The sequence below is a fragment of the Anguilla anguilla genome, chromosome 18 (genome assembly GCF_013347855.1).
Source record: "Anguilla anguilla isolate fAngAng1 chromosome 18, fAngAng1.pri, whole genome shotgun sequence".
Lineage (NCBI taxonomy): Eukaryota > Metazoa > Chordata > Actinopteri > Anguilliformes > Anguillidae > Anguilla > Anguilla anguilla.
Genome location: NC_049218.1, coordinates 17,450,728 through 17,473,998, shown reverse-complemented (window position 1 = coordinate 17,473,998; position 23,271 = coordinate 17,450,728). Strand labels below are relative to the sequence as shown.

The 23,271-nt window shown below is 44.7% G+C and overlaps 1 protein-coding gene and 1 long non-coding RNA gene across 2 annotated transcripts in view; one reads left to right on the top strand and one right to left on the bottom strand.

The window, feature by feature from the left end:
- Positions 1-585: 585 nt before the first annotated feature.
- sh2d4ba (SH2 domain containing 4Ba) lies at positions 586-8,716 on the bottom strand. Its single transcript, XM_035400937.1, has 8 exons — positions 8,554-8,716; positions 6,573-6,732; positions 6,138-6,285; positions 4,210-4,348; positions 3,784-4,090; positions 3,410-3,537; positions 2,515-2,735; positions 586-675 (listed from the first exon to the last, which is right to left on the bottom strand). The coding sequence occupies exons 1-8, from the start codon at positions 8,714-8,716 to the stop codon at positions 586-588; spliced, it is 1,356 nt and encodes a 451-aa protein (XP_035256828.1).
- An 11,220-nt stretch (positions 8,717-19,936) lies between these two features.
- Positions 19,937-23,271, top strand: part of LOC118218386 — a 37,332-nt gene continuing 33,997 nt past the window's right edge. Inside the window, exon 1 of the long non-coding RNA XR_004763403.1 lies at positions 19,937-20,014. This is a non-coding gene — a long non-coding RNA (uncharacterized LOC118218386). The remainder of the gene's footprint in view (positions 20,015-23,271) is intronic.

Below are 23,271 nucleotides of genomic sequence, written 5' to 3'. Positions count from 1 at the left end.
GCAGAGCTGTAACTCAACCTTTGATCTGTCCACTTCAGGAATCTCTCTGGGCTTTGTGTATGAGAGCAGCATAGAGAATCACCATAATGTTTGCAGTCAGAGATTTCTGAGACAGGAGGTACGAGGAGCTGCAGGTCCAGATTGGCTTCAGGTTTCTGTGGGAGGATAAGGCAACAGGCAGCCGACCCACGTGGGATTCACCCACCCCGCTGCCACCATCACAGTGTTCTCCATTAAAGCACTTTAGAAATAAAGTGTAGTATTATTAGGCATAGACCTACACCAAATAATTATACAAAATACTTGAACTCTTAAGACACCAGTATAATTCTTGATGATTACTTTAAAGTTAATTTTTCTCCACTATCAGAACCAAATTATGTTGTATGATTGAATGTTTTGAGGTCTGCAGGTGTGTTTTATTTTTGTTTTGTTGTTGAACTAGTGTCTAAAGAGTTAAAGGTCTTTTGAAAATGTGTTTTTAGCAAAGTCTGATTGGACAGTTGTGGATACAGGGTAATGTTAGAGGGGGTTTGGGTATTGGCCAATAGAGATGGATAGGGTGAGGAATCCACAGCATGTTCACTAAAAGAGGCCCCCGTAGTCTGGAGAGGAGCCCTTCTTCCTACAAGCCTCCTGCAGGAGCTCTCCTCCTGACGTGGTGATCACCTCCTCCTGCAGACAGACAAATAGACATTACTCCCTACCTCCTACAGACAGACATATAGACATTGCTCCCTACCACCTACAGACAAATATACACTACTCTTTACCACCTACAGACAGACAAATAGACATTACTCCCTACCACCTACAGACAAATATACATTACTCTTTACCACCTACAGACAGACAAATAGACATTACTCCCTACCTCCTACAGACAGACATAGACATTGCTCCCTACCACCTACAGACAAATATACATTACTCTTTACCACCTACAGACAGACAAATAGACATTACACCCTACCTCCTACAGACAGACATATAGACATTACTCCCTACCACCTACAGACAAATATACATTACTCTTTACCACCTACAGACAGACAAATATACATGACTCCCTACCACCTACAGACAAATATACATTACTCTTCACCACCTACAGACAAATAGATATTACTCTACCACCTACAGACAATAAACATTACTCCCTACCACCTACAGACAGACAAATAGACATTGCTCCCTACCACCTACAGACAGATAGACATTACTCCCTACCACCTGCAAACAGACAAACAGACATTACTCCCTGCCACCTACAGACAGACAAATAGACATTACTCCCTACCACCTACAGACAGATAGACATTACTCCCTACCACCTGCAAACAGACAAACAGACATTACTCCCTGCCACCTACAGACAGACTAATAGACATTACTCCCTACCACCTGCAGACAGACAAATAGACTTCTCTCCCTACCACCTACAGACAGACAGATGGTACTGACATCTCTGGACAGTTAGCAACATAACATCAGAAGGAGGGAAGAGGAAAGAAGAGGGGGTTTTAACCCCAAAACTTGTGTTGCAGTTTGCAGCTGTTATCACGGTGCATAGCTTTAGACCAACGACTCTCGAGAGATTTGGCTTGTTTTGCGTGTCTGGATATGGGTCCTCTCCAAAACAAAATTTGGGCTGTGTTTGTAGGCTGCACTTTTGAACACAGCTGTGTTGGCAAAAAACTTATACTTTTCCTGTTTGTACCCCCTTCCAAGAGGTGAACTTAAACGTGCACTTGTTTTAATTCAGTTGTTTATTCTGGCTGTGATGTGCCTCCTGATATTTCTGTCTGGTTTGCGTGTGATGTTGACTGGCTGTAAGCAGGGGTAAGGACCCCCCCCACGTTGGTCCACAGCATGTTTCTGATGTGAACAGACCTGAGGGGGGGGGATATCCCTGCTGACAGGGGAGGGCATGTGGGGAGCGGTTTCTTTGTGCAGGCCGTATGGCTCTGGAATAACACAGATGTCTGCAGCCTGGTGGCAGTGCCAGTGTAAAGTCTGCCATCTGCAGCCGCCACGGCAGGACAGGAAGGGGTGACGGCCTGGGTTCTGTGAGGGGTGTCTGTGCCCGAGGCCCTGATTTAATGCAGCGAGCACAGTTACACAGGCATGTTTACACAGTGAGCACAGTTACACAAGCTTGTTTACACAGCGAGTGTGGTTACACAGGACATATTTACACCGCATGTGCAGTTAAACAGCAAGTCTACAGAGTGACTGCAGTTACACAGCAGGTTTACACAGCGAGTGCAGTTACACAGTATGTTTACTGTGTAACTGAAAATGCAGTTACACAGTATGTTTACACAGCAAGACAGTTACACAGAGCATGTTTACACAGCGAGCACAGTTACACAGAGCATGTTTACACAGCAAGCACAGTTACACAGAACATGTTTACACAGCGAGCACAGTAACACAGAGCATGTTTACACATCGAGCTCAGTTACACAGGGTGTGCAGCTGCACAGAGGACAGCGTATGGGAGTGGCCTACCTTGTGGAAATCAATGAGGTCGGCCAGTGTGGCATGGCGGCTCTGGTCCACGCCCAGAAAGCTGTAGTAGTCCCCCGAGGCGTCGATGAGGAAGTGTTTGAATCCGCCGGCCGTGCGGTAGGACAGAGTGTACCCCCAAATGCGCTCGCTCACCCTCACCAAGAAACAGCCCTCTTCAGCGTTCATCAACAGGGCCTCCGAGTCCTGGCGAGAGATTATGCCTGTGGAAGTACAGAAATCGTTTCAGAACCGCAAAATAAAAAGGTTAGCTGTTGAGAGATGATGCCTGGGTTAGAGAGAGGCAGCGGGGGCTCCAAACAGGACAGACCTGTCTTTTCATAGGAGCTCTGTACAACTACACTGTGGACGGACGGTCAGTGGGCTAAACTTTAGAAGTAGAAGTAGCGCTAATACAGCTGTGTGTGTTTGTGTGTGTGTGGCTGGCAGCCTGTTCTCCAGGACAATACAGGCCCCACGTGGTGCCCTGCGGCCCAGCTGTGTCTCTGTCAGTCACAGGCCCATTAATCAGGCCCCCTGTCACTTATCCAGGGCCCAGACACTCCAAGCCTTTCTGACATGACAAAGCTACAGGGCCACTCGCCACTAATTACCCCAGCGGGGCTGTGAATTATTTAAGAACCTCGTCTCTGGCCCTCCCCAGACACAAACACACACACACACACACACTGTCTCCCAGCTGGTCTGACGCTCCCCTGAGCCTTCGAGCCGGTACGTTTACAGGTGCTCTCTGGTTACGGTTCTGTAACAGTTGCCGTGGTTGTAGTCTGCCTCTGGGGTGGAGTCAGGGCATGGATAGTCTGGTGTGGGGCCAGACGGTTGGCAGCTACAGGAAAGATGAGAGCGGGAGGGTTGTTGAGGGGGCTGCAGTACCGACCGTGGAACCAGGGGGCGATGCTGCTGCTGTTGCGCTCGTACCCGGCCCGTTTGGGTCTCTGTTCTTCTCGGAACCACAGTAGAATGGACTCGCGTGAGCTGGGTCGGGCTGGTCTCACCCAGGCTGGGCTGGCCGAATAAAAGAGGTATAGGGTTATGAGTATGTATATATATATACCAGTCTGTATGTGTAGCTGTGTGTATGCATGTATAGTACCTGTCTGTGTGACTGTAGCTGTGTGTATGTACAGTACCTTGCTGTGTGTCTACCTCTGTGTATGTATGTACAGTACCTGGCTGTGTGTCTGTACCTCTGTGTATGTATGTACAGTACTTGTCTGTGTGTCTGTAGCTGTGTGTCTGTATGTACAGTACCTGTCTGTAGGGGGCAGCACTCCTACACTGCTGTGCCTGCGATTGTGACGGCGGCGGTAAAGTGGGGGGGCGGCTGGCTGCAGGCCCCTGTGGTGGTGAGCCTGGGCGGATCCAGCGGGGGGAGCAGCGATGACATCGCTGTGTCTCCGGTTCTGGCCCGGCCCGTTGCCCTGCATCTTCTGGAAGGGCTCGCCGAGCCCGGCGCCCCGCCCCTTCTCCACGGCCCGCAGGGACTGGCGCCTGTACTCGTCCCGCGCCCAGCGGGCCTTCCGCTGCTTCTCCTCGTCCGCAGCCTTGGAGCGGCGCACTGGGGGGCGGGGGGGGGGGGAGAAGAGGTGGGGTGTGTATTTGGAAAGGAGCATGACTAGACCAACACTAAGATCTGAGTGAAATCTCCACTCCTCTTTTCATCCCGCAGTCACTCACGCTGCTCCTGCCACTCCTTGTCCTCCTGCTCGTCGCTCTTCTCCTCCTCTCTCAGGGAGAGGTACAGCTCCTTGGCTCTGCACTCCTCCCTGCGTCTGATCTCTTTTTCCTCTCTCTGCCTCTCCTCCACCTCCCACTTCTGAGGGGAGAGCATGACATAGCTGAGTGGGGGTCTCACACATTTACACACATACACACATGAATACGCACACGCACATTTACATACACACACACATGCATACACATGCACACACGTTTACATACACACACACATGCATACACATGCACACACACACATTTACATACATACACACATGCATACACATGCACACACACATTTACATACATAAACATGCAGACACACAAACACACACACACAAATACATTTACACACAAACACATGCACACACATGCTTTTACAGTCATATACACATGCATATACACACACAAACACATAATCGTTTTTTCTGTATCTACACTACATGAGGTTCCTGTTCAATATCGCAATTAACCAGCGTGCTGGCTAGCTGCTTGGGGACCCTGCAGTTACACTGTGTCACAGGTCCTGCTAAATCACTTACTTCCGGGGACATTAAACACATGGCATGCATGATCATTTGGACTCATGAAGCCAGCTGATTAATCACAGAACTGCGGAGGCAGTAGCTGAAGCAGAAAACAGACAACGCCGTGGGACCACGGAGTCTGAAGGCTGCTGCTGGTGCAGTCTGACGTTTATGAGCTGGGCTAACGTCAGGCTCCTCATGCCCACGTCTCACTGAAAAGGTTAAGCATAATCACTCTCCTTTATTAGAATGGAGGCGGCCGGGGTCACCGTGGAGTATGGGACTGCACTGTCAGCGCTGACCGGGCACACTGTGTGTGTATGTGTGTGTGTGTGTGTGCGTGGGGAGTGAGTCAGTCTTCGAGGTGTTTATTTCCCCTTTTTTTCAAATTCAAATAAGCTTTTGGCATGACCTTGCCTTGCATGGACACAGTATTGCTAAAGCATCATTTACTTAAAATGTAAATCAACAGTAATTATGTTATCAACTGCAAGATAATCATATTTTCTTATTGTTTTAATAACATTTTAGAAATGAAGTATCTCACATATACGCCACCCCCTCTCCCTCTCACAGCTATGCCCCACCTTTCTCTCTCTCTGCCCTCTCTCTCTCCCCCCCTCTTCCCCCATTACTGCTGTACTGCCCTCCTCTTTCTCTACCTGGTGGCCTCCTTCAGCACTTGCTGTTGCAGGATTGTGATTAATGGCATTTGTGTATGAGTCAGTGAGTGCTCAGTGGCTCCTGGACATCAGCCTGCTCTCTCTGCTGTGGCTGAATGAGACTGGGGTGGGAGAACCGGATAGAACCGAGCGGGATCGAGTCTGATAGTGTCATCCTTTTTTCTCCCAAACTAACTGAATTAACAGAATTCAGGAAAATGAATCTGTACCTTGGCTGAATAGGAGGGTACTTTGAAAATAAATTAGGTCTTTAATAGCTGACAAGTTTCTTAAGGAGGTCTCATTAAGGGGTCCTAAATCATTTAGGACTGCCACAGCTCTAAAGAGGTATGGCATTGAAGCTCCTGAGGATACCTTTTCCCTACACTGCTATTCTAAAAGCATGCACGCGCACACGCACACGCTCACACACACGCACATGCTCACACACACACACACACACAATGCCAGATCTCTATCCAGAGGATACTTTTTGTCATTCCAGATAAACAGTGTCCTCAATAGCTGATCCAGGATCAGATAGACCAGGCTGTCTGTTCAGTCCTGGCCATCTCAAGACTTGGAAGCTTCTTCCCCAAGCCCTGATCTGGGATCAGTATTTGTGTTTCATACACAATTGTTGAAACAGAACTAGAGAGGAGGATAAACTCTGTCTCGCAGGCGCTGGTGCCAAGCCCACCTTTAGCTCCGCTTGGATGCCTTCTTCCTCTTGTTTGGCTGCCTTCCTGTCCTCTGTCTCTTCCCTCCATTTTCCTGCCACGAAGCGGGCTTTCTCCTTGGCGATTGCATCCCGGAACTTCCTCTCTATTTCCGCCTCCTTCGCTTTCCTGGGTATGGCAGGAGGGAACAGGGAGAGTGGCAGACCACACCCCAACAAACCCTCACACATCCCCACACGGCTTCTGTCCTCCTCACCTAACCAAGTGCATATAATAAACATTTCCAAAACAAGCACTGCCCACATGCATCCCCTTCACAACCAGCTCAAATTACTAGCAAGATGCTTATAATCGAATCTCATCTTTCTTATCCCTACACCCCCCCGCACACACACACACACACTCACCCCTCACTACCCTCTCATACACACAGATACACATAGCACTGTACTGACCACAGTTCCCGGGCCTCCTGCTGGGCCTGTTTCCTGGCCCTCTCCTCCATCAGCTCCGTCACAATCTCCTCGTAGGGCGTGTCTCCAGCAGCTTCGCCCATCACCCACACCCACACGTCCCCGTCACTGCCCAGCAGCCACTGGACCCCTTTCCCACCACCTGCAAGGGGCGGAATATAACCCAAATGCTTTCGTCAACCCCAGATTCCCATTTGGAAAGCCCTGGCTTGGTCTTGTGCCAAAAAAGTTATTTTCTGTCATGCAGTTTCCTGAAATCTTTTTTAAAAAAGCATCAGGATTCACAAATATTCATAATACAATTATGTTAATAAGTAGCAGGTGTCTAAAAAGCCTCTGGCATCCACAGGCGTGTTTATATATACAGTGCAGTCTGTAAGTATTTGTGCAGTGAAACAATTTTTGCTGTTTTGGCTCTCTATTCCAGAATGTCGGATTAGAAATAAAACAATAAATATGGGGTTATGTGCAGACTGCCAGGTTTAATTGGAGGGAATTTGGGTGATCCGTGTAGGGGAGCAAAATAATTGGACAGTTGGCTGCTCAGCTATTTCTTGGCTAGTTGTGGGTCATTACCTCATTAGTTCATGCAGAAGAAAGCTAAAAGGTCTAGAACTGATTCTAGAGGTGTGGAATTTAAATTTGGAGTCTTTTGCTCTTGTCTCTCGATATGAGGACCAAAGAAGTGACCTTTCCAATAATGCAGGCAATCGTGAAGCTGAGAAATCAAAATCAATTGATCAGAGACATAAAACTTTGGGAATGCCTAAATAAACTTTTTGATACCTTATTAGGAGGTTAAACAGCAATAGCAAATGACCTGGAAGACCACGTCATACCCCTGAAGTGGATGACTGAAGAATACTTTAAATTGTGAAGAAAAACCCCTTTGCAACGGTCTGGTAGATCAAGAACACTCTTCAGGATGTAGGGATAGATGCATCAAAGACTACCGTAGAGAGAAGATTACACCAGCACAACCTCAGAGGGTTCCACACAAGCTGCAAACCACTAGTAAGCCCTAAGAACAGAACAGTAATCTGTACCATCGTAGTGTTATGACTTGTGTGTGTATGGCTGCCACTGGAACTGGCTTACTTGTCTTCATTTATGATGTAACTGCTGGTGGCAGCAGCAGGATGAATTCTCAAGTGAACAGAAACATCGTGTCTGCTCAGGTCCAGCCAACCGCATCAAAACTCATTTGGTGGTGCTTCACCTTGCAAGGATCCTAAACACACTGCTAAAGCAACCAAGGAGTTTTTCAGGGCCAAAAAGTGGAACGTTCTTGACTGGCCAAATCAATCATTGAATCCAGCTGAACATGTGTTTCACTTGCTGAACAAAAGATTGAAGGCAAAATGCCCCAGAAACAAACAGGAAATTAAGTTGGCGGCAGTGCAGGCCTGGCAGAGCATCATCAGGGAACCTACGCAGTATCTGGTGATATCTATGGTTCATAGACTCAGAGCCAAGACAACATCATCATCACTATCCCAATACATATTTCTTTTTACCTCTAAATGGTCATATTACATAATTAAAATGAATACTTGGCCCAGCTGCACTAAGTTTGTACACTGAAATTCCCAGTCAATTTAAAGCCTTATACTTGTATTTGATGGATATTGAAGTAATTTCCTATCAATCTAGAATTAATTATTTCGACTTGACTCGCTCTAAGTTGTCATACAAGCAGTGTCCCAAATGTTCAAAATAAACCTGGATTTTTGCATGTTTATATGTATGAACCAATTTTCTACCATTTTTTAAAAAGTTAAAAATAAACCAAACACATTTCCAGGTTGTTGTTTTTTTTTAAGGAAAGTAACAACCAAAAATACTTTCATGCCCAATTAACGCTCTACATTTTTCTCTCGTCCTCATGGCTTGTAGTTCCCCCTTTATCTCCCCCAGTCTTCCCTCCCCTCTGGTCTCCATGGCGCCCGCCGGTAGTACCTACCTCCCCGCGGGCCCGGCGGAACCGCGCTCTGGCTCTCCCGCTCCGTCCAGCGCCGGACCTGCTCCTCCCGGATCTTGTAGAACAGGATGTGCTTCTGTTCCTCGTTGAGTTCTGCCAACAGATCCGGCTCGATGAACATGTCCCTCAGGATCTGCTGCATCATCCTGGCTGTGTTCAGAGGACGAGCCTAGCGCGCAAACCTCCCTGACCGCACCTCCTCCCTCCTCCTGAGGACCTCCTTAGCGAGGGGCTGTGTGGAGGTCTCTCCTGGTGTCTCTGCTCCGGCGTAGTCCTCTCGCTCCCTCACATCATGATGGCTCCTCTCCTGGAGCAGCTGTAAGGTCACTGAGGTGGGGCTGGGCACCCGAGGATTACATTCCTCCACCTCATCACTCCGTTCCTCACTATTTCCTTTCCCCCCTGTCTGCCCCGTCACTTCTCTACTCCTTTGTACTAAGTCTGCATGACTTTTCTGCCTTTTTGTTTTTAAATTTAGCTTCTTTCCCTATTTTCCTGTCTTTTTTGCTCTCCAATTTGTTTCTCACCTCATCTCCTTACTTCTCTCTCTCTCTCTCTCTCTGTGTGTCTCACGTACTGTAGATGCAGGTTTGTGTAACAGGTGAAGAGCCATGGCCATTGGCTGTGAGTTTGTTTGCTTTGTGCTTCTCAGGTTTAGCAAGTGAGATCTGATCTTCTGACTGTGTGTGTGTGTATGCACACACACGCACGCGCGCCCATCACCCACACATGGATGTTTGCAATCTGATCCTCTACCCAGTGGACACTGATGCAGCTACGGGTAGAACTTAGAGGTTCACTCTTTCTCTCTATCTATTTGCCTCTGTTTTTAGGTGAAAAGAAATGCACTCTGATAACCATAATCCAAATGGAGGCTCCCCTATCTGACAATCAGTCAAAAAGCTTTTAATTAAGAATATTTTCACGTTATTAATTTATCAGATAATTTTCAATGGGGTTGCTTCAGAGGAGTTGCTGTGTGTGTGAGTGCGTGTGTGTGTGTATGTTTCTGACACAGAAAGAGCTGGACCTTTCCTATTCCTTACTCAATAGGGGGAAGGAATACACACAATAAGACACACACAAGGTGATGTTGGTATTCATCCAGCACACAGCCCTACATAATGCACTCTGCAGGGCCCCTGACATCCTCTCACTGCCTGCAAACACATCCGTCTCTCCCCTCTCTCCCCTCCTCTCTCTCTCTCTCTCTCTCTCTCCTACTCCCTCCCTCCCTCCTTCTCTCTCAGGTGGGCGAGATGTCTTTGTGCACAGAGTCTGTTTGGCTCAGTGCTGTGAATTTTGATGTCCAACTGGCGTTTTCTCATCTTCGTAAAGGTCAACTTGCGCTGAGGCCCTCTGGGTAAGTACACCAGACCAGTCATCTGGGATGGCACATCCAATGGCGAGGCCCAGCAGCTCTGTATCTCTGGGGGACCAGGGTTGGATGATTGGCGTTTTTTTTTTTTTCTTCTGAAAACAACCATTGGTATCACAAATGACAATCAGGTCGTTTCATGGCAGCAAATACTGTAACATAATTAATGTGACAATAATCACATTTGAGCATGGAGGAAGACAACCCTGAATACCTGCACTCAGTTCATGGACGGCAAATATAAATAAGTAGGCAAACAATGATTAAACTTCATGTAAACACTTTAATTAGGTTGACAACAGCAAATTAATTAATTAATCATTTGATGTACAGTAATTCCTGCTTTCATGTAAACAAATTGCAGTTTTATGTTGTGTGAGAGTTTGTGGATGTGTGTATGGCAGTGGGAGTTTGTATGCAGATTTTGTGTGTGTGTATGAGTGTTTGAATGCACATTGCTCCACCTCCTTCAACCCCACCCCCCCCTCTGATTTATGGATCTAGCGGTGCTGTGAATGCAGAAGGATGCTTGTGAGGGACACACAGCTCTGTGCTGGGAGAGAGGGGGGGCACTCGTATTCTGGCTCTGACTGCCCCCTCCCATCAAGATTCTGTAGGAAGGTGTACACCCCTCTTTGGCAGAGCTCATGTGTGAACAGCTTGGGCTGCCATGTCTGAACCCCCCCCCCCCATGCAGTGATAATTATAGAAAGGAAACACGATGTGGGAGAATTCACTTTGTTTAGAGATGTGTTGTTGCTCTGGTAACTCAGATATTTTGTGCATATTTTGAGTATTTTTGTGTATTTGTGTGTGTATTCCTGTGTGTTAGTGTGTGTGCATGTGTATGTGTGTGAACATTCCTGCATGTGTGCATGCGTGTGTGTGTGCGTGCGTGTGTGCGTGTTTGTGTGCGTGCGTGTTTGTGTGCACGTGTGCGTGTGTGCACGTGTGTGTGCTGTGTCATTTCTATCAGACAGAGGCAGTGTTGAGCTGGCTTCCAGGGGTTATGGCTGATCAGATATTCAAGCATGAAAGGAGCAAATCAGGATCAAGGCTGTGGAGCAATACCAGTGAGTCACAATCTAGTGACAGGGTATGAATGATCTCTCTCTCTCTCTTTCTCTCTCACTCCCTCCCACCCTCCCTTACAAGGACTGTCCTTCTGATTCCCTCTATAATATTCTCCCCCCAACCTTAATTTTTTTGTCCTCTCTAGGTCTCTTTCTCCCTCTCACTTTTCCTAATCCCTCAGCTGCTCTCTGTCCCTCCCTCTTTTGAGATATAGATAAAAGCAGAGAGGGGAAGGAGAGTGAGAGAGAGAAAGGTTGAAAGGTGTGTATGGGGGGTGGGTTGGGCAGAGAGAGAGAGAGAGGTGAGCGAGGTGGAAATTACAGCACAGACTTCAATTTTTGGTGCAGTCAGACTTCCGCCATTATTTTCAGATATTTGGCGCCATATTTCATTTTGTAGACGTGGGGGGTGGAGGTACCAGAACAATTCAGAAAATACTCGGAGCACAACAACATGTGGTAATAATACAGTGAATATGAGTGTGCATAATCATTTACTGTTGAACTTTTTAGACATGATCAGAGCTTTGAAAAATTGCTGCAACCCTGGTGATTGTTTTGACAGCCATATCCTGAAATGCGAGTGACATGTTTTCATTTCAGAGGGGTCTGTCGCGCTTACTATGCTGGGTTCCACGCTGGCACCAGCATTAGAATCCCTAGTGTGCTGTCGTGTCGCACATACCACCCAAGGCGTCGCCCAAATACAATCCAAAATTTGTGAGGACCGTGGTCTGTGAAGACAAAATGCAGGTAGCCAGGAATCAATCAATCAATCAAACTTCATTTATACAGCACCTGTCATACAAGTAAATGCATTTCAAAGTACTTCCCATAGAAATGAAAATGTGATTGATAAGAAACAATATAAAACAAGAATAGAAACGTAAAAGAATGAGACGACGGAGACTAGCGCATGCCAGAATTTGATGAAATTTTGCTAAATAAAAATGCTAAAATAAATTAAAATAATAATAAAATAAAATTGGATAAAATAAATACAAGTTCTCAGATAAAAAAGATATATGGAATAATACATAAAAGGTATAGTTTATCACAGTGAATACAATGTCCCTCTAAGATAAAGTTAAGAAAGAATAAACACAATGAAAAAGACAGGACAATAAAAATACTGAAGAAAACAAATTAAGAAATAAAATTATATAGCACAACGTTAATAAAAGCAGTTCTTAGTTCAAATGTTTTGAGGTTCCTTTTGAATTTACTGATTTACTGTTTCACAACCCATCATATCCAGTGGGAGGCTGTTCCAAAGTCCAGGGGTATATAAACTAAAAGCAGCATTCCCATAGGCTTTTGTTCTATATCTGGGTATCATTAGTAAGAGGGAGTCAGTGGATCTGAGGGTTCTCCACGGAACATATGTGATAAGAAGATCATCAATGTACCCTGGTGCTAGCCCACAAAGAGGTAAAAAAATAAGAGCACTTTAAAGTCAATTCTAAAAGCAACTGGTAACAAGCGTAAAGGTTTTATATAGGGGTAATATGTGCACTCTTCTTGGTTTTGGGTAGCACCCTAGCAGCAACGTTTTGTACGGACTGAATAATCAATAATTTTTTTGGGGGAATCCAGACAGTCGTGCATTACAGTAATCGAGACGACTGGAAGTAAAGACATGCTTTGATTTCTCCGTGGCTCCCTGTGAGAGAAAGGGTCTTGCCTTGGCAACATTCCTAAGATTATAAAAAGCAGTTTTGATAGTATTCCTAATGTGGGTCTCAAAGTTCAAGTCTGTATAGAATAACACTCAGGTTCTTAGCCTGGGATGTAACCCTGAAAGAGTGTGAGCTTAAATAAGAGATGACTTTCTTTCTCATTTTCTTATTCCTGAGGACCAAGATCTCTGTTTTATCTTTGTTCAATTAGAGGAATTTATGAGCCATCCATGTGTCAATATCATTGATGCAGTCCACAAGCGTGTCAATGGGGCGAACATCATCTAGGGTAATGGATAAGTAAAATTGGGTATCATCTAATTACAAATGGAAATTAATGCCATGTTTGCGGATGATGGTGCCTGGTGGAAGCATGTGCTAATTGAATAACATGGGACCAAGAATATGTACATGTAACATACGGGTAATGTGTTGGATGGAGAACAGAGAGAAAGAGGAGGGGGTGGAGGAGGAGGAAGAGCAGAAAGATGGGAAAAAAAAGAAGTTGGATGGATCTTTGTTGTCCTGTCTGTGTCCTGGCACTCATAGATGTGAGTTGACCCCTCTGTTTGTATTAAGCTCTTGCATGTGTACAGGTGGGCTATTCTGTAGAACCAATCGCAAAACACACACGGACACAACCACACAAACAACACATGCATGCACGCACACACTCACACACACATGCCCTTCGTCTCTGCACGTTCCCCGATTTGTGTGTATGTCATAAAGATTCACTGCTCTCGGTGGAGCACTAAACTACCTGTCTGCCTTTATCGAGCTGTTGAAACACACACTCATTCAGAGGCACACATGTGCATGTGCACACACAAACACACCATCGCAATAATAATGATAACAAAGCAATCAATGTGATTATTTATATTTGAAATTTTTTACAAAATGACATGTCCACAGAGATCTTCACAAAGCAAATCCCCTCCAGGGAATCAAAGCAGAAACAAAGACAGCCTGTTGTCTCTGTAATAAGGTGTTTGGGGGGAGAAGATTCAATATTAATCAATTGGAAGCCTGCTGCCATTAGTGCCTTTGCAATTTCTGAAAATGTAGCTCCTGTGAGTGAACATTAAAAGCATTGAAATGATGATTTTAAAGAATGTCGAAAGCCTCAATACTGGAAGCAAGGAAAAGAATTCAATATGACACAAATCTTGCATTACACGCAGAGCATTGATCTAAAATTGAATGTTTTTACTGGATTTTTCCCCTCCGTTTGCCACAGTGAGTGGAGGATTGCATATTTCCATCTCTTACACATACTTTTAGACAGCTAGTGATCCCAGCAGGTGTTTGATCTCGCTGGTATTTTATAGGAAATGTTTTGAAATATACTATATGGCCAAAAGCATGTGGACACCTGACATTCAACATCTCATCCAAAATTATGGCCATTAGTATGGAGTTGGTCCACCCTTTTCTACTATAACAACCTCCACTCTTCTGGGAAGGTTTTATAATAGATGTTGGAACATTGCTGCAGGGATTTGCTTCCATACAGCCAGAAGAGCATTAATGAGGTCAGGCACTGATTGGGTGATTTGGCCTGGCTCACAGTTGGCTTTCCAAATGATCCCAAAGGTGTTGGATGGGGTAGATGTCAGGGCTCTATGTCGGCCAGTCAAGTTCTTCTTGTCAGCCAGTCAAGTTCTTGAAAAAACCTTTTCTATATGGACCTCGCTGTGTGCCCAGGGGCATTGTCATGCTAAAAGAGGAAAGGGCCTTCCCCAAACTGCAATGGGAAACTCATTTTAGCTCTTTTTGGAACACTCTATGGTGGAGGGGGAAGAGTGTGAAAGCTCCCATATTGAACCATTTTGCCTGATAAAGAACACAAACTAGACTGGGTTCCTCTACGGAGACACAGAGGAGCCTTTTGAAGTCCTTTCTTCTGAGAGTGTAGTATCATCATTTGGATGACTGCTCATATTGATCAGGGAAAATGCGTTGATGAGTAGGTTCTTGCGAATTTGTTAAACAGTGAGTGTTCTTATGCTCAGGCGACCAGGCGGGTGGGGGGTAATGAGGGGGGAAAACCCTTGTAAAACATGTCCCATGCTAACGAGTTCAGTTCTAACAAGGGCCATTAGCCTGTATGAACCCTGCCTAAAAATACCCTCTCTGTTATAGTCGACCATCAAGTTAAAAGCAGGAGGAGAACAAAGAATGATGTATAATATCATTAAGAAATGACAAAGGTTTTAAAAAGCAATTAAGAGCGGGCTAATGTCATGTGCCTCTGACTGTGTGTGTGTGTGTGTGTGTGTGTGTGTGGATACACATGTGCCTGTGTGTGTGTGTATGTGCTTTAGCCTTCATATATTTTGAAAACCAAAATGAAATATGTAATAATGTTGAAAACATAAACCCATCATGACAGAACTGACAAGCATGACCAAAATGCAGAGGCAGCGGAAAGCCTTTTTTTTTATTTACACGCTGATTACTCATTAGAATTGTGCCATTAAGTTGCTGGTGTCAGTCTGCATCGTAAAATGATAACTACAAAAACATCAAACGGAATAATATAAATAAACACTCCCAAACAAAGCAGGATCCAAGATCAAGAAGGAGAGCAGATATTTGGTGCAGTTCGTATTTCTCTTTTTAAAATTGGGATTAACAACAGCACGCGCACTCACACACATGCACCCAGATATACTGTATTTGCACATTAGCGCATGTATAGACACACACATATGCCTGAATGCATGGACAGGCATGCACACACATACTGTGCACACACACTGGGCTGGCAGCCTCCTGTCTGAGGCAGATCTTGTTCCCCTCCCATCGGGTGCCTGTCTCCCGGCGTCATGTTCGGCAGCGTCCTCATCCTTCTCCGGGCCGTGGCGTACCGCCGGTGACGGGACGGAGCAGGAAAGCGCCGTTCCGTCTCCTAAGTCTGCCGCCTCTCGTAGCTCTTCAGCGTGGAAATTGTAATCTGTGCGTCAGCAACAACAGCATCTGCCTGTCTGTGGGCAACTCACATCGGGAGTGAACGGATGAGTCACTCCGGGCTTTTGAAACATGCTAACTGCTGTTCTAATGGACAACCCAGGGAGTTCTGCTGGTACAGCCTGGGCTCACAGCTTTAGCAGATACCAGCGGCCCTGTCTCTGGGCCTAGGCCTGAGCTATATTGACAGACGCACAAACAATCCCTTTGGCGCGTGTCTCTTCGTAACCTTTCCCTTCACCCCACGTGTCCTCTGGATACACTGAACCCAGATTCCCCTCTGGTCCGTCTATGGAGAGGATGCTACCCGACAGCCTTGGCCGGCCTCGGCCCCAGAAACAGGGCCCCGGAGAAAGGGCTCATTCCCGTCTCTCTGGTGATGACTCTCGGGTCCGACGGGCGCTGACGGTGCAAGGGGGAGGAAGAAAGCCCCTGGGTCTCCCAAAAACAAGCAGACGAACGGACACTCTCGCCGCAGATCATTCGTCAGGACCTGACAGCTTCCTGTCTGGGTTTGTGGATGGACCATATTTCCCAGGAGGCATTGCCAGAACCGGTGCGGTGTCAACATAAAACAAAGATGCGGTGCAATACTGCAGAATTCCCCCGGACCTGTGCCGGCACAAAGACAGATTCCTATCTGTGAAGCGGCTGAATATCAAAGTTTCTGCTGAATACTAGTAGAAAAACAAAATAAAAAGGTCCCCCTTAAGACTTTGATGTTGTGATAAATTCTAGCTCTGCATGGAGCCATCAAGCAGCGTGCTGTCTGCATTCAGGCTGTTATCTGCGGTTCCAGAGCAGTGCGGTCCTTCAGTGCATGGAACCTTCGGGGAAGTAACTGTAATCTTCACAAGCTCATGACAGCCCCATCAGAGGGAAGGGGTGGGCAGGGCTTTGAATTATGCACTCATTCAGGATAACACAAACCTGCATTCACATCAAAAGCTTTTTGTGGCGATGCAACACAAGCATTCATTTGAGGGTTTCTGTTGTTATGAGCCACAAAATGGCTTCTCTGTTGAAATCACTTAACCTCCTGAGACCCGGCAGAAAAAGTTTTAAGTTTTTTTTTGATGACAAAAAACATATCTTAGATGACAAAAACATGTTGCAGTGAAAATATTTTCTAAACAATACTTATTTTATTTTTATTTATTTTTATGTTTTTTTGAATTGCCTGGTCTTAGGAGGTTAAGGGATATAAGTGTCATTAAGTCTGGTGCGTGGCAGTCTGTGAGCAGGGGGTTTAAGGTTATGAGTCACAGGGTCAAAATCCACAGATGCCTCTGTGCATTTCAAGAGCCACATTCCACAATATTCTGTTCATTATTTATTATGGGCTTCAAACTGAGATTGTACGTGGTTTTTGCTGTTATATTCATGATAACACACACTGTAGGAATCATTATTCTTAGAATTTTTGCTTTCTATCTGTGCATCTGTGATCTTAGGTTTTAGTTTCATTTCATAAGGTTTCATTTAATGTTTTTGAAAGCATAATATAACAACGTCAAAATCGTTAGGGAGCACGTAAAAATGATCTGCACAGTTCTAAGGAGGCCTTTCCCAATTAATTAGAAAAGACAGTTAAGGGAATGAAATGAAAGTTAGTCACTCCTCACTATCCACATAGAAGTCATGTTCGCTGAAAACAGGCCAGAGTGATTTCACCTAACTTTTATTCTTCTCTTTCTCTTTCCTCAGCAGGCCTGTCTCCTCAGATATGTTTTTAAGCCATTTTGAATAGCCTTGGTTAAATTTGAATATCTTAAATAAAAAGTTATTTTTTAATATGGAGAGTCTTCTCTATTGGAGTGTGCTTTTATGAATTGTGTTTCTTTTTAGCAGTGTTTTCATTTCACAGAAGATAGGGGGAGGGATTATTCTCAACTTAGTTTTCGTTCAAAACCATCGTATCTGCCTTTTTCAGGTTGGTGCTCTGAATGATAAAATACTATTTACAGCTCTGAGTGTAAGTAGTTAAAGCCAGTGTTGTTTGTTCAGTGTCTGCTTGTGTATGAAGCTTATTGTGTGGCATTATGTCTGGCTAGTACCACCATGCAGTAAACAAATGGCATATTTGTCTCGCCTGACTTAGGGTGTGTACCTCTCGTCATGTAATAATAATGTAGTATCAAACTGAGAAAAATAATCTATATGGCCTTCCTGTTCTTTGGGATGCCTCAGAATTATGACTCTGGAATTCTGCTTGAGTAACTTTAACTTTAGTTGTGTTGCGTAATTCGTTTTTTTCTCATTCAGGTATGAGTTGTTGTTTGTTTTCCAAAACAACATTTGAAGTCAAACTGAATGCGAGAGGTGAATGCTTAATTATAGCCCTGCATTGGGCAGAGCTCAGGCCCAGCGTAAACATGGCTGCCACTCACGCATTGTGGCCCTTGCATCTACGGCTGGCTTCAGGATGTGCCTGGGGTCCAGGATTATTCATGCTCCTCCAACTACTCTTTTAAGGTTGTGAGGTTCAGAACTTGCATTGCAGAATCACAAAAATCCTGAATAATTTACCAAACAAAGTACACTGAATTCACACAATCTAGATGTGCAAATATCCAGATTGATTAAATGCTTACTTACAAATGATTCTCCCCCAGTTTGGAATCATGCCAGTCAAATATGTCAAAACTCTGATGTTTGCCACTCTACACACTACAGGTCACACTTGCTGTTGTCCTGAATCATGTGTGACATGTAGAGTGAGAAATAACTGTGAAATCTAGTAATTTGTGGGCAGCTGATGCATCATTGGTGTAGGTAATTCTGCTATACCCTGAGACATCTGGCTGATTTATGCCAAACCTACCTGCTTTCAAGGGGGACAAAATGCACAGAACAATATTAAAAATGGCAATGTAGTAAAACAATGACATTAAAACGAATCAAATAAACATTATACTGTCAGGCATGAAAATCGGTGTGGTCTTCAATTATTGTGCTGTGAATTTGAAGCCTTTGGAATTAGCTAAACATATTTTAGCTGATCCTGTCAAGTGTTCCAAAATGCATAATTCCAAGTTCAGACCGGAGTGTGGTGATTTAAATATGAACAGGTTGTTAGAGTGAAGTCTATGTGTTCAGTTTCACACTTTCCTTCAGTTTATATTTTACCAAACACAGTCCTGCCTTGAAGTTATAAAAACAGTCACAGATGTGTCATATTTATCATGGAATAACAAACACTCTCATAGATTAATAAAGTTTATCCTTACTGAGAATATATACAGAGGTGTCCCTTATTGGCACAAGAAAAACATTTTTTTTACACTGGTCATAAAGCTCAGTGGTTTTGATGTTTTTTTTTTTTTTTCTTTTTTCTTTTTTTTGTGCAGGCACAATTTTGGACAGTCCAATGAAGGGCTTACACAGGTGGGCCTCAGTGTTCTCGTTAGTGAAGGCTGTTGCTTTGTTTGGGAGCATAAAATGATTCCCTGGATTGTTCTAAAAACTTTGCCATCGCCTGTTATATTTGTTAACACACACACACACACACACACACACAGAGGAGAGGATTTCCATCAAGACAAGCAGGTAAGCTCTACTCTTGTGAGCAGCATTATCACAGGTGTGTGGCTGTGTACTGTTGAATCCACTGTTAGCACCTTCTCTCTCTCTCTCTCTCACTCTCACTCTCACTCTCACTCTCACTCTCACTCTCACTCTCACTCTCAAATTCAAATTCAATTAGCTTTATTGGCAGGAAATACATATGATTGTAAATATTACCAAAGCATCAGAAATCAATTGCAATACATATGTACAGTAAAATACTAATTACAGTGAACATTCTGTAAACAAAAACAAAACAATAACAATATTAACGTTAAATCAACACAAGCATTGAAAGGAAAAAATTAATTAATTATTAATAATTATAATAATAAAACCCTCTCTCTCTCTCTCTCTCACTCTTTTGCTCTCTCTCTCACACTCTCTCTCTCTCCCCCTCTTCCCTTCTCTCTCTCTCTCTGTGCGTGTGTGTTGCTCTGCAGTGGTGGTGCCTTTGTGCTTCTGCTGGGGTTAATGAATGGGAAATAATGTCCTTGTTTGCCAGTAGGTGCTCGTGGTGATATTGTGCTCATTTTGGCCGTTTCAGGAGGCTTTGGCCTGCGTGCTGCTATCGGCTTATTTCCACACGTCCGCTGTTAGCGTTCATTCAAGTCCTGGGGGCGGGGCTACTGAGAGGTCTCTCGAGTGCCCTGCCCTTGGACTTAGCCGACAGCTGACTTGCAGAAGGAGCCCCCCCCCCCCCCCATTTGTTACCTGGTGCGATGTGACATCACCTCACGTCTGTGTCATCAGTCACATCCGTCGTGCAGGTGTGTTTAAGTCTCGCGTGCGTTTGATCCTGCGTCATTCTCGAGCACATCCTCAAAGGTGCCCGCCCATTTGGACGCTTAAATTCACGCTTTAGCAATTTCAGCTGCTGCGTTAGTCATGTCAGCAGGCGTCAAAGTTACTGTGCAGAAACAGCACAGGCTCTCTCTCTCTCTCTCTCTGCGTTCTCCCGTTCTTTGTGTCATCATCCTGCCGCGCCAAGGGCCCAAGTTTCTTGGGATTTGGTATGAATGTGATGAATGACGGAGCAGCAGAACTCGCTAGTGGTGATATTTGACCCTCAATTACAATAGTTTAGAGGCAGGGAATTGTTTTAGGGGCGCACACTGAGGTCAGCTGGCTGCTCATGGGACTTTGTGTTCTTCCAGGGTTTGAGATTATTCAATATACACACCCACGCACACTATGGACCTGTAGTCCTTGCATATCAAGGCTGCATTTGTTGTTTGTCTGTTGTACACCACTGCCAGTATTCACTTGTGATTGGCGTAGGGCTGGTGAATTCTGCCTCCAGAGTCTGCCACTGTCTCCTGGCATCTCTCTCTTTAAATGAAAACTGTTATCTATGCTTCTTGCCAATAGTAATTTCTGATAGATGCCTATGTTTGGCTGCTCCCCATTCTCTCTTTGAAAAACTCTGGCTCATCTCCCTCAGAGCCAACAGCATTCCCATGGATGGTGTGAATTATGGATGGTGATTTAATGCTTTCTTGCACTCTATTAGTTTGAGTTCATACTTAAGTGTGTGTGGGGGTGACCGACATCACCTCTCGGATTTTTCCATTTACAGGGTGTGTGTGTGTGTGTGTGAGGTGTGTGTGTGAGACCCGGGCGTGCGTGTGAGTGTGTAATATTGTTATTTTTTCAGCTCTGGTTAATGGCGTTGTGCGCCATGTAACTTTATCTTCTCTTCAGAACATACTGTACGGCTCGGGCTAATGGGGAGTTATGGGCTGAGGAAAGCCGTTCTTTGGAGCTGCAGCCCAGATTAAACACAGCATACAACAGCAGCCTGGGGACGTGCACATTTTACCACCCTGGGTACTGAAATAAGTCAGCACAGTTTCCCTGCCAGGCTCTGTCCTCCCCCTTTTAATGCAGCATAGTAGACAGCCGCACTTTCAATTGCTTTTTGTGTTTTCTCAAAAGGACTGGTGCAGTTTTATAGTTTGCCTGAAGTTTTCTCTTCGTTTACAAAATCCCGCAGAACTTCCACTGCACAGAAAAAGTGTTTTTGTTTGTTCCGGTGGACAGACAGGGGCCTTTTTTCTCTGAGGCACATCGTTCATTTCTGGATGATGCTGCTCAGACCGTCTACATGTATCTACACAAACACAATTCTGCAACACAGAAGAAATCTCCCTGAAGCTCTTGGTTCAGTGTTGCGTGCGGACTCTTAACAGGCACTGGTCTGGTTTTCTGATAACTTCATCTAGTTTTCTTCCATTTTGAGCCCCTCCAAGGTGTACATTGAACTTCTCTTCTTCCTGTTGACATGCAGCCTTCTGGGTTGTGGACTAAAGTTCAGCTGTCTGAGCTCATTTCTGGTTCACAGCCATGTTTGGCAGTAGAATCCACGCTCGGTATTTGCAACCTGCCGTAACTGCATTTGAGTTTGACCTCATAGCTGATTGAGTTTTTATTTTTTTGGCTCATCGCTTTGAATTTGCAATGAAATAGTAAAAAAAAACGATTTGACATGAAATGGTCTTCACAGGATTGTTGCACACAGATTGCATTCCGATGAGAGTTAATGCTCAGCTTGCAGGTTTTAGAAAGGATGGTGGTTTTAAAATGACACAATGGGAATTCCTGTTCAAAACCTATGAAGAAGCAGGTGTGGACTTGATAAAAAAGTACAATATTTCTTGAATGAAACACACTGAAGTGTGTCTAAGGAAGGAAGGGCTCAGCTCAGAGGCACAGCTGGAGTACAAAGAATAACATCGGTGCTTCTGTAATGTTCCATCTGTGACTTGGGTAACAAATTGTACCAATAAGCTTTTGAAGGCTCTCGTGGAAGATCGACAGGATTCTACTGGTCTTGCATACCCTGTTTACAGTGTTTGAACAGAGCAATTTAGAACCTATTTTTACCTACCCCCACGCTCTCGCTCTCTCACGCTCTGTCTCTTTCTCTCTCTCTCTCTCTCTCTCTCTCTTTCCATCAGCAGAGTGTGCTGTATTTTTAAAAATCAAATAAATGTGGAGCACCTGCCCCTTGCAGGATGTGGAGTAGTGTAGTTGTCTGTCCCCCGAGGGTTATCTCTGTTATTATTTGTGCTTGAAACTCTGTCTCACTAACTTAATTATCCCTTGAAGAGAGCGGTGCTTTCTCTCCATCTTTCTGTCTTTCTCTCAGCGACGTAGAGCGCAGTCTGCCAGAGGCTTGCCTCATTATGTTTATTTTTCAGTTCTTAAGAAAGGCTTGGAGGAAGATTCATTTCTGTCAGCTCTGACAAGTGTTTTCTACCTTCCATTGCCATGGTTACTGTGGAAAAATAGTCGGAGCGCCTGTCGGACTAAAACACCCTCGGTAATTGTGGTTTAAGATGACTTGACAGATCTCTACGGCAATTACACCAATCAAATTGGCACTCTCATTGCCATCGCTGTTTAACTCTTTGATAGGAGTGAGTGCGTGGATTAGAGTACGAGCAGCTGCATGCGTCTGAAGCAGGGACGGAGGAGGCAAGTGCAGTAGGGGAGTTTCTACTTGTACAAAAAACATTTCTGCGGGTCTAGCTCACGTATCTATGAATGGGCCTCATTCAGACTTTAATCCTTTTTCAAGGGGAGTCAGTTTCTGATGGTCATTGTGATCGTAGGCTCCATTACATTGCATTGCAAGGGACAATATGAGATGGCTTAGTGCTCTAGTACAGAGCTTCCTTAACATTATACCAGTGCTACTGAACTCCAGGTCCTGCAGGCCGTATATAGGAGTATATATAATATACTCTGAAGAAGACACTAAGTCGAAACGTAAGTCTTATTTAAATAAACATGCTTTATTTTGAATGCTTCAGCGTCTACTTTGGGTACTCTCTCTGAATAGCCCGGGTATATATTTTTGTTATATGCACTATCCCATACTGAGAGCACCTTCTCTGTTTTAAAAGCTTTGACTGTTGCGTGCGAGTCTCTATTTCATAGCCTAATATATGTTCAGAACTGCGGGGGAAACAAAAGTATAATAATTTATTATAAATGTAGAAATACGCATATATGCACATAA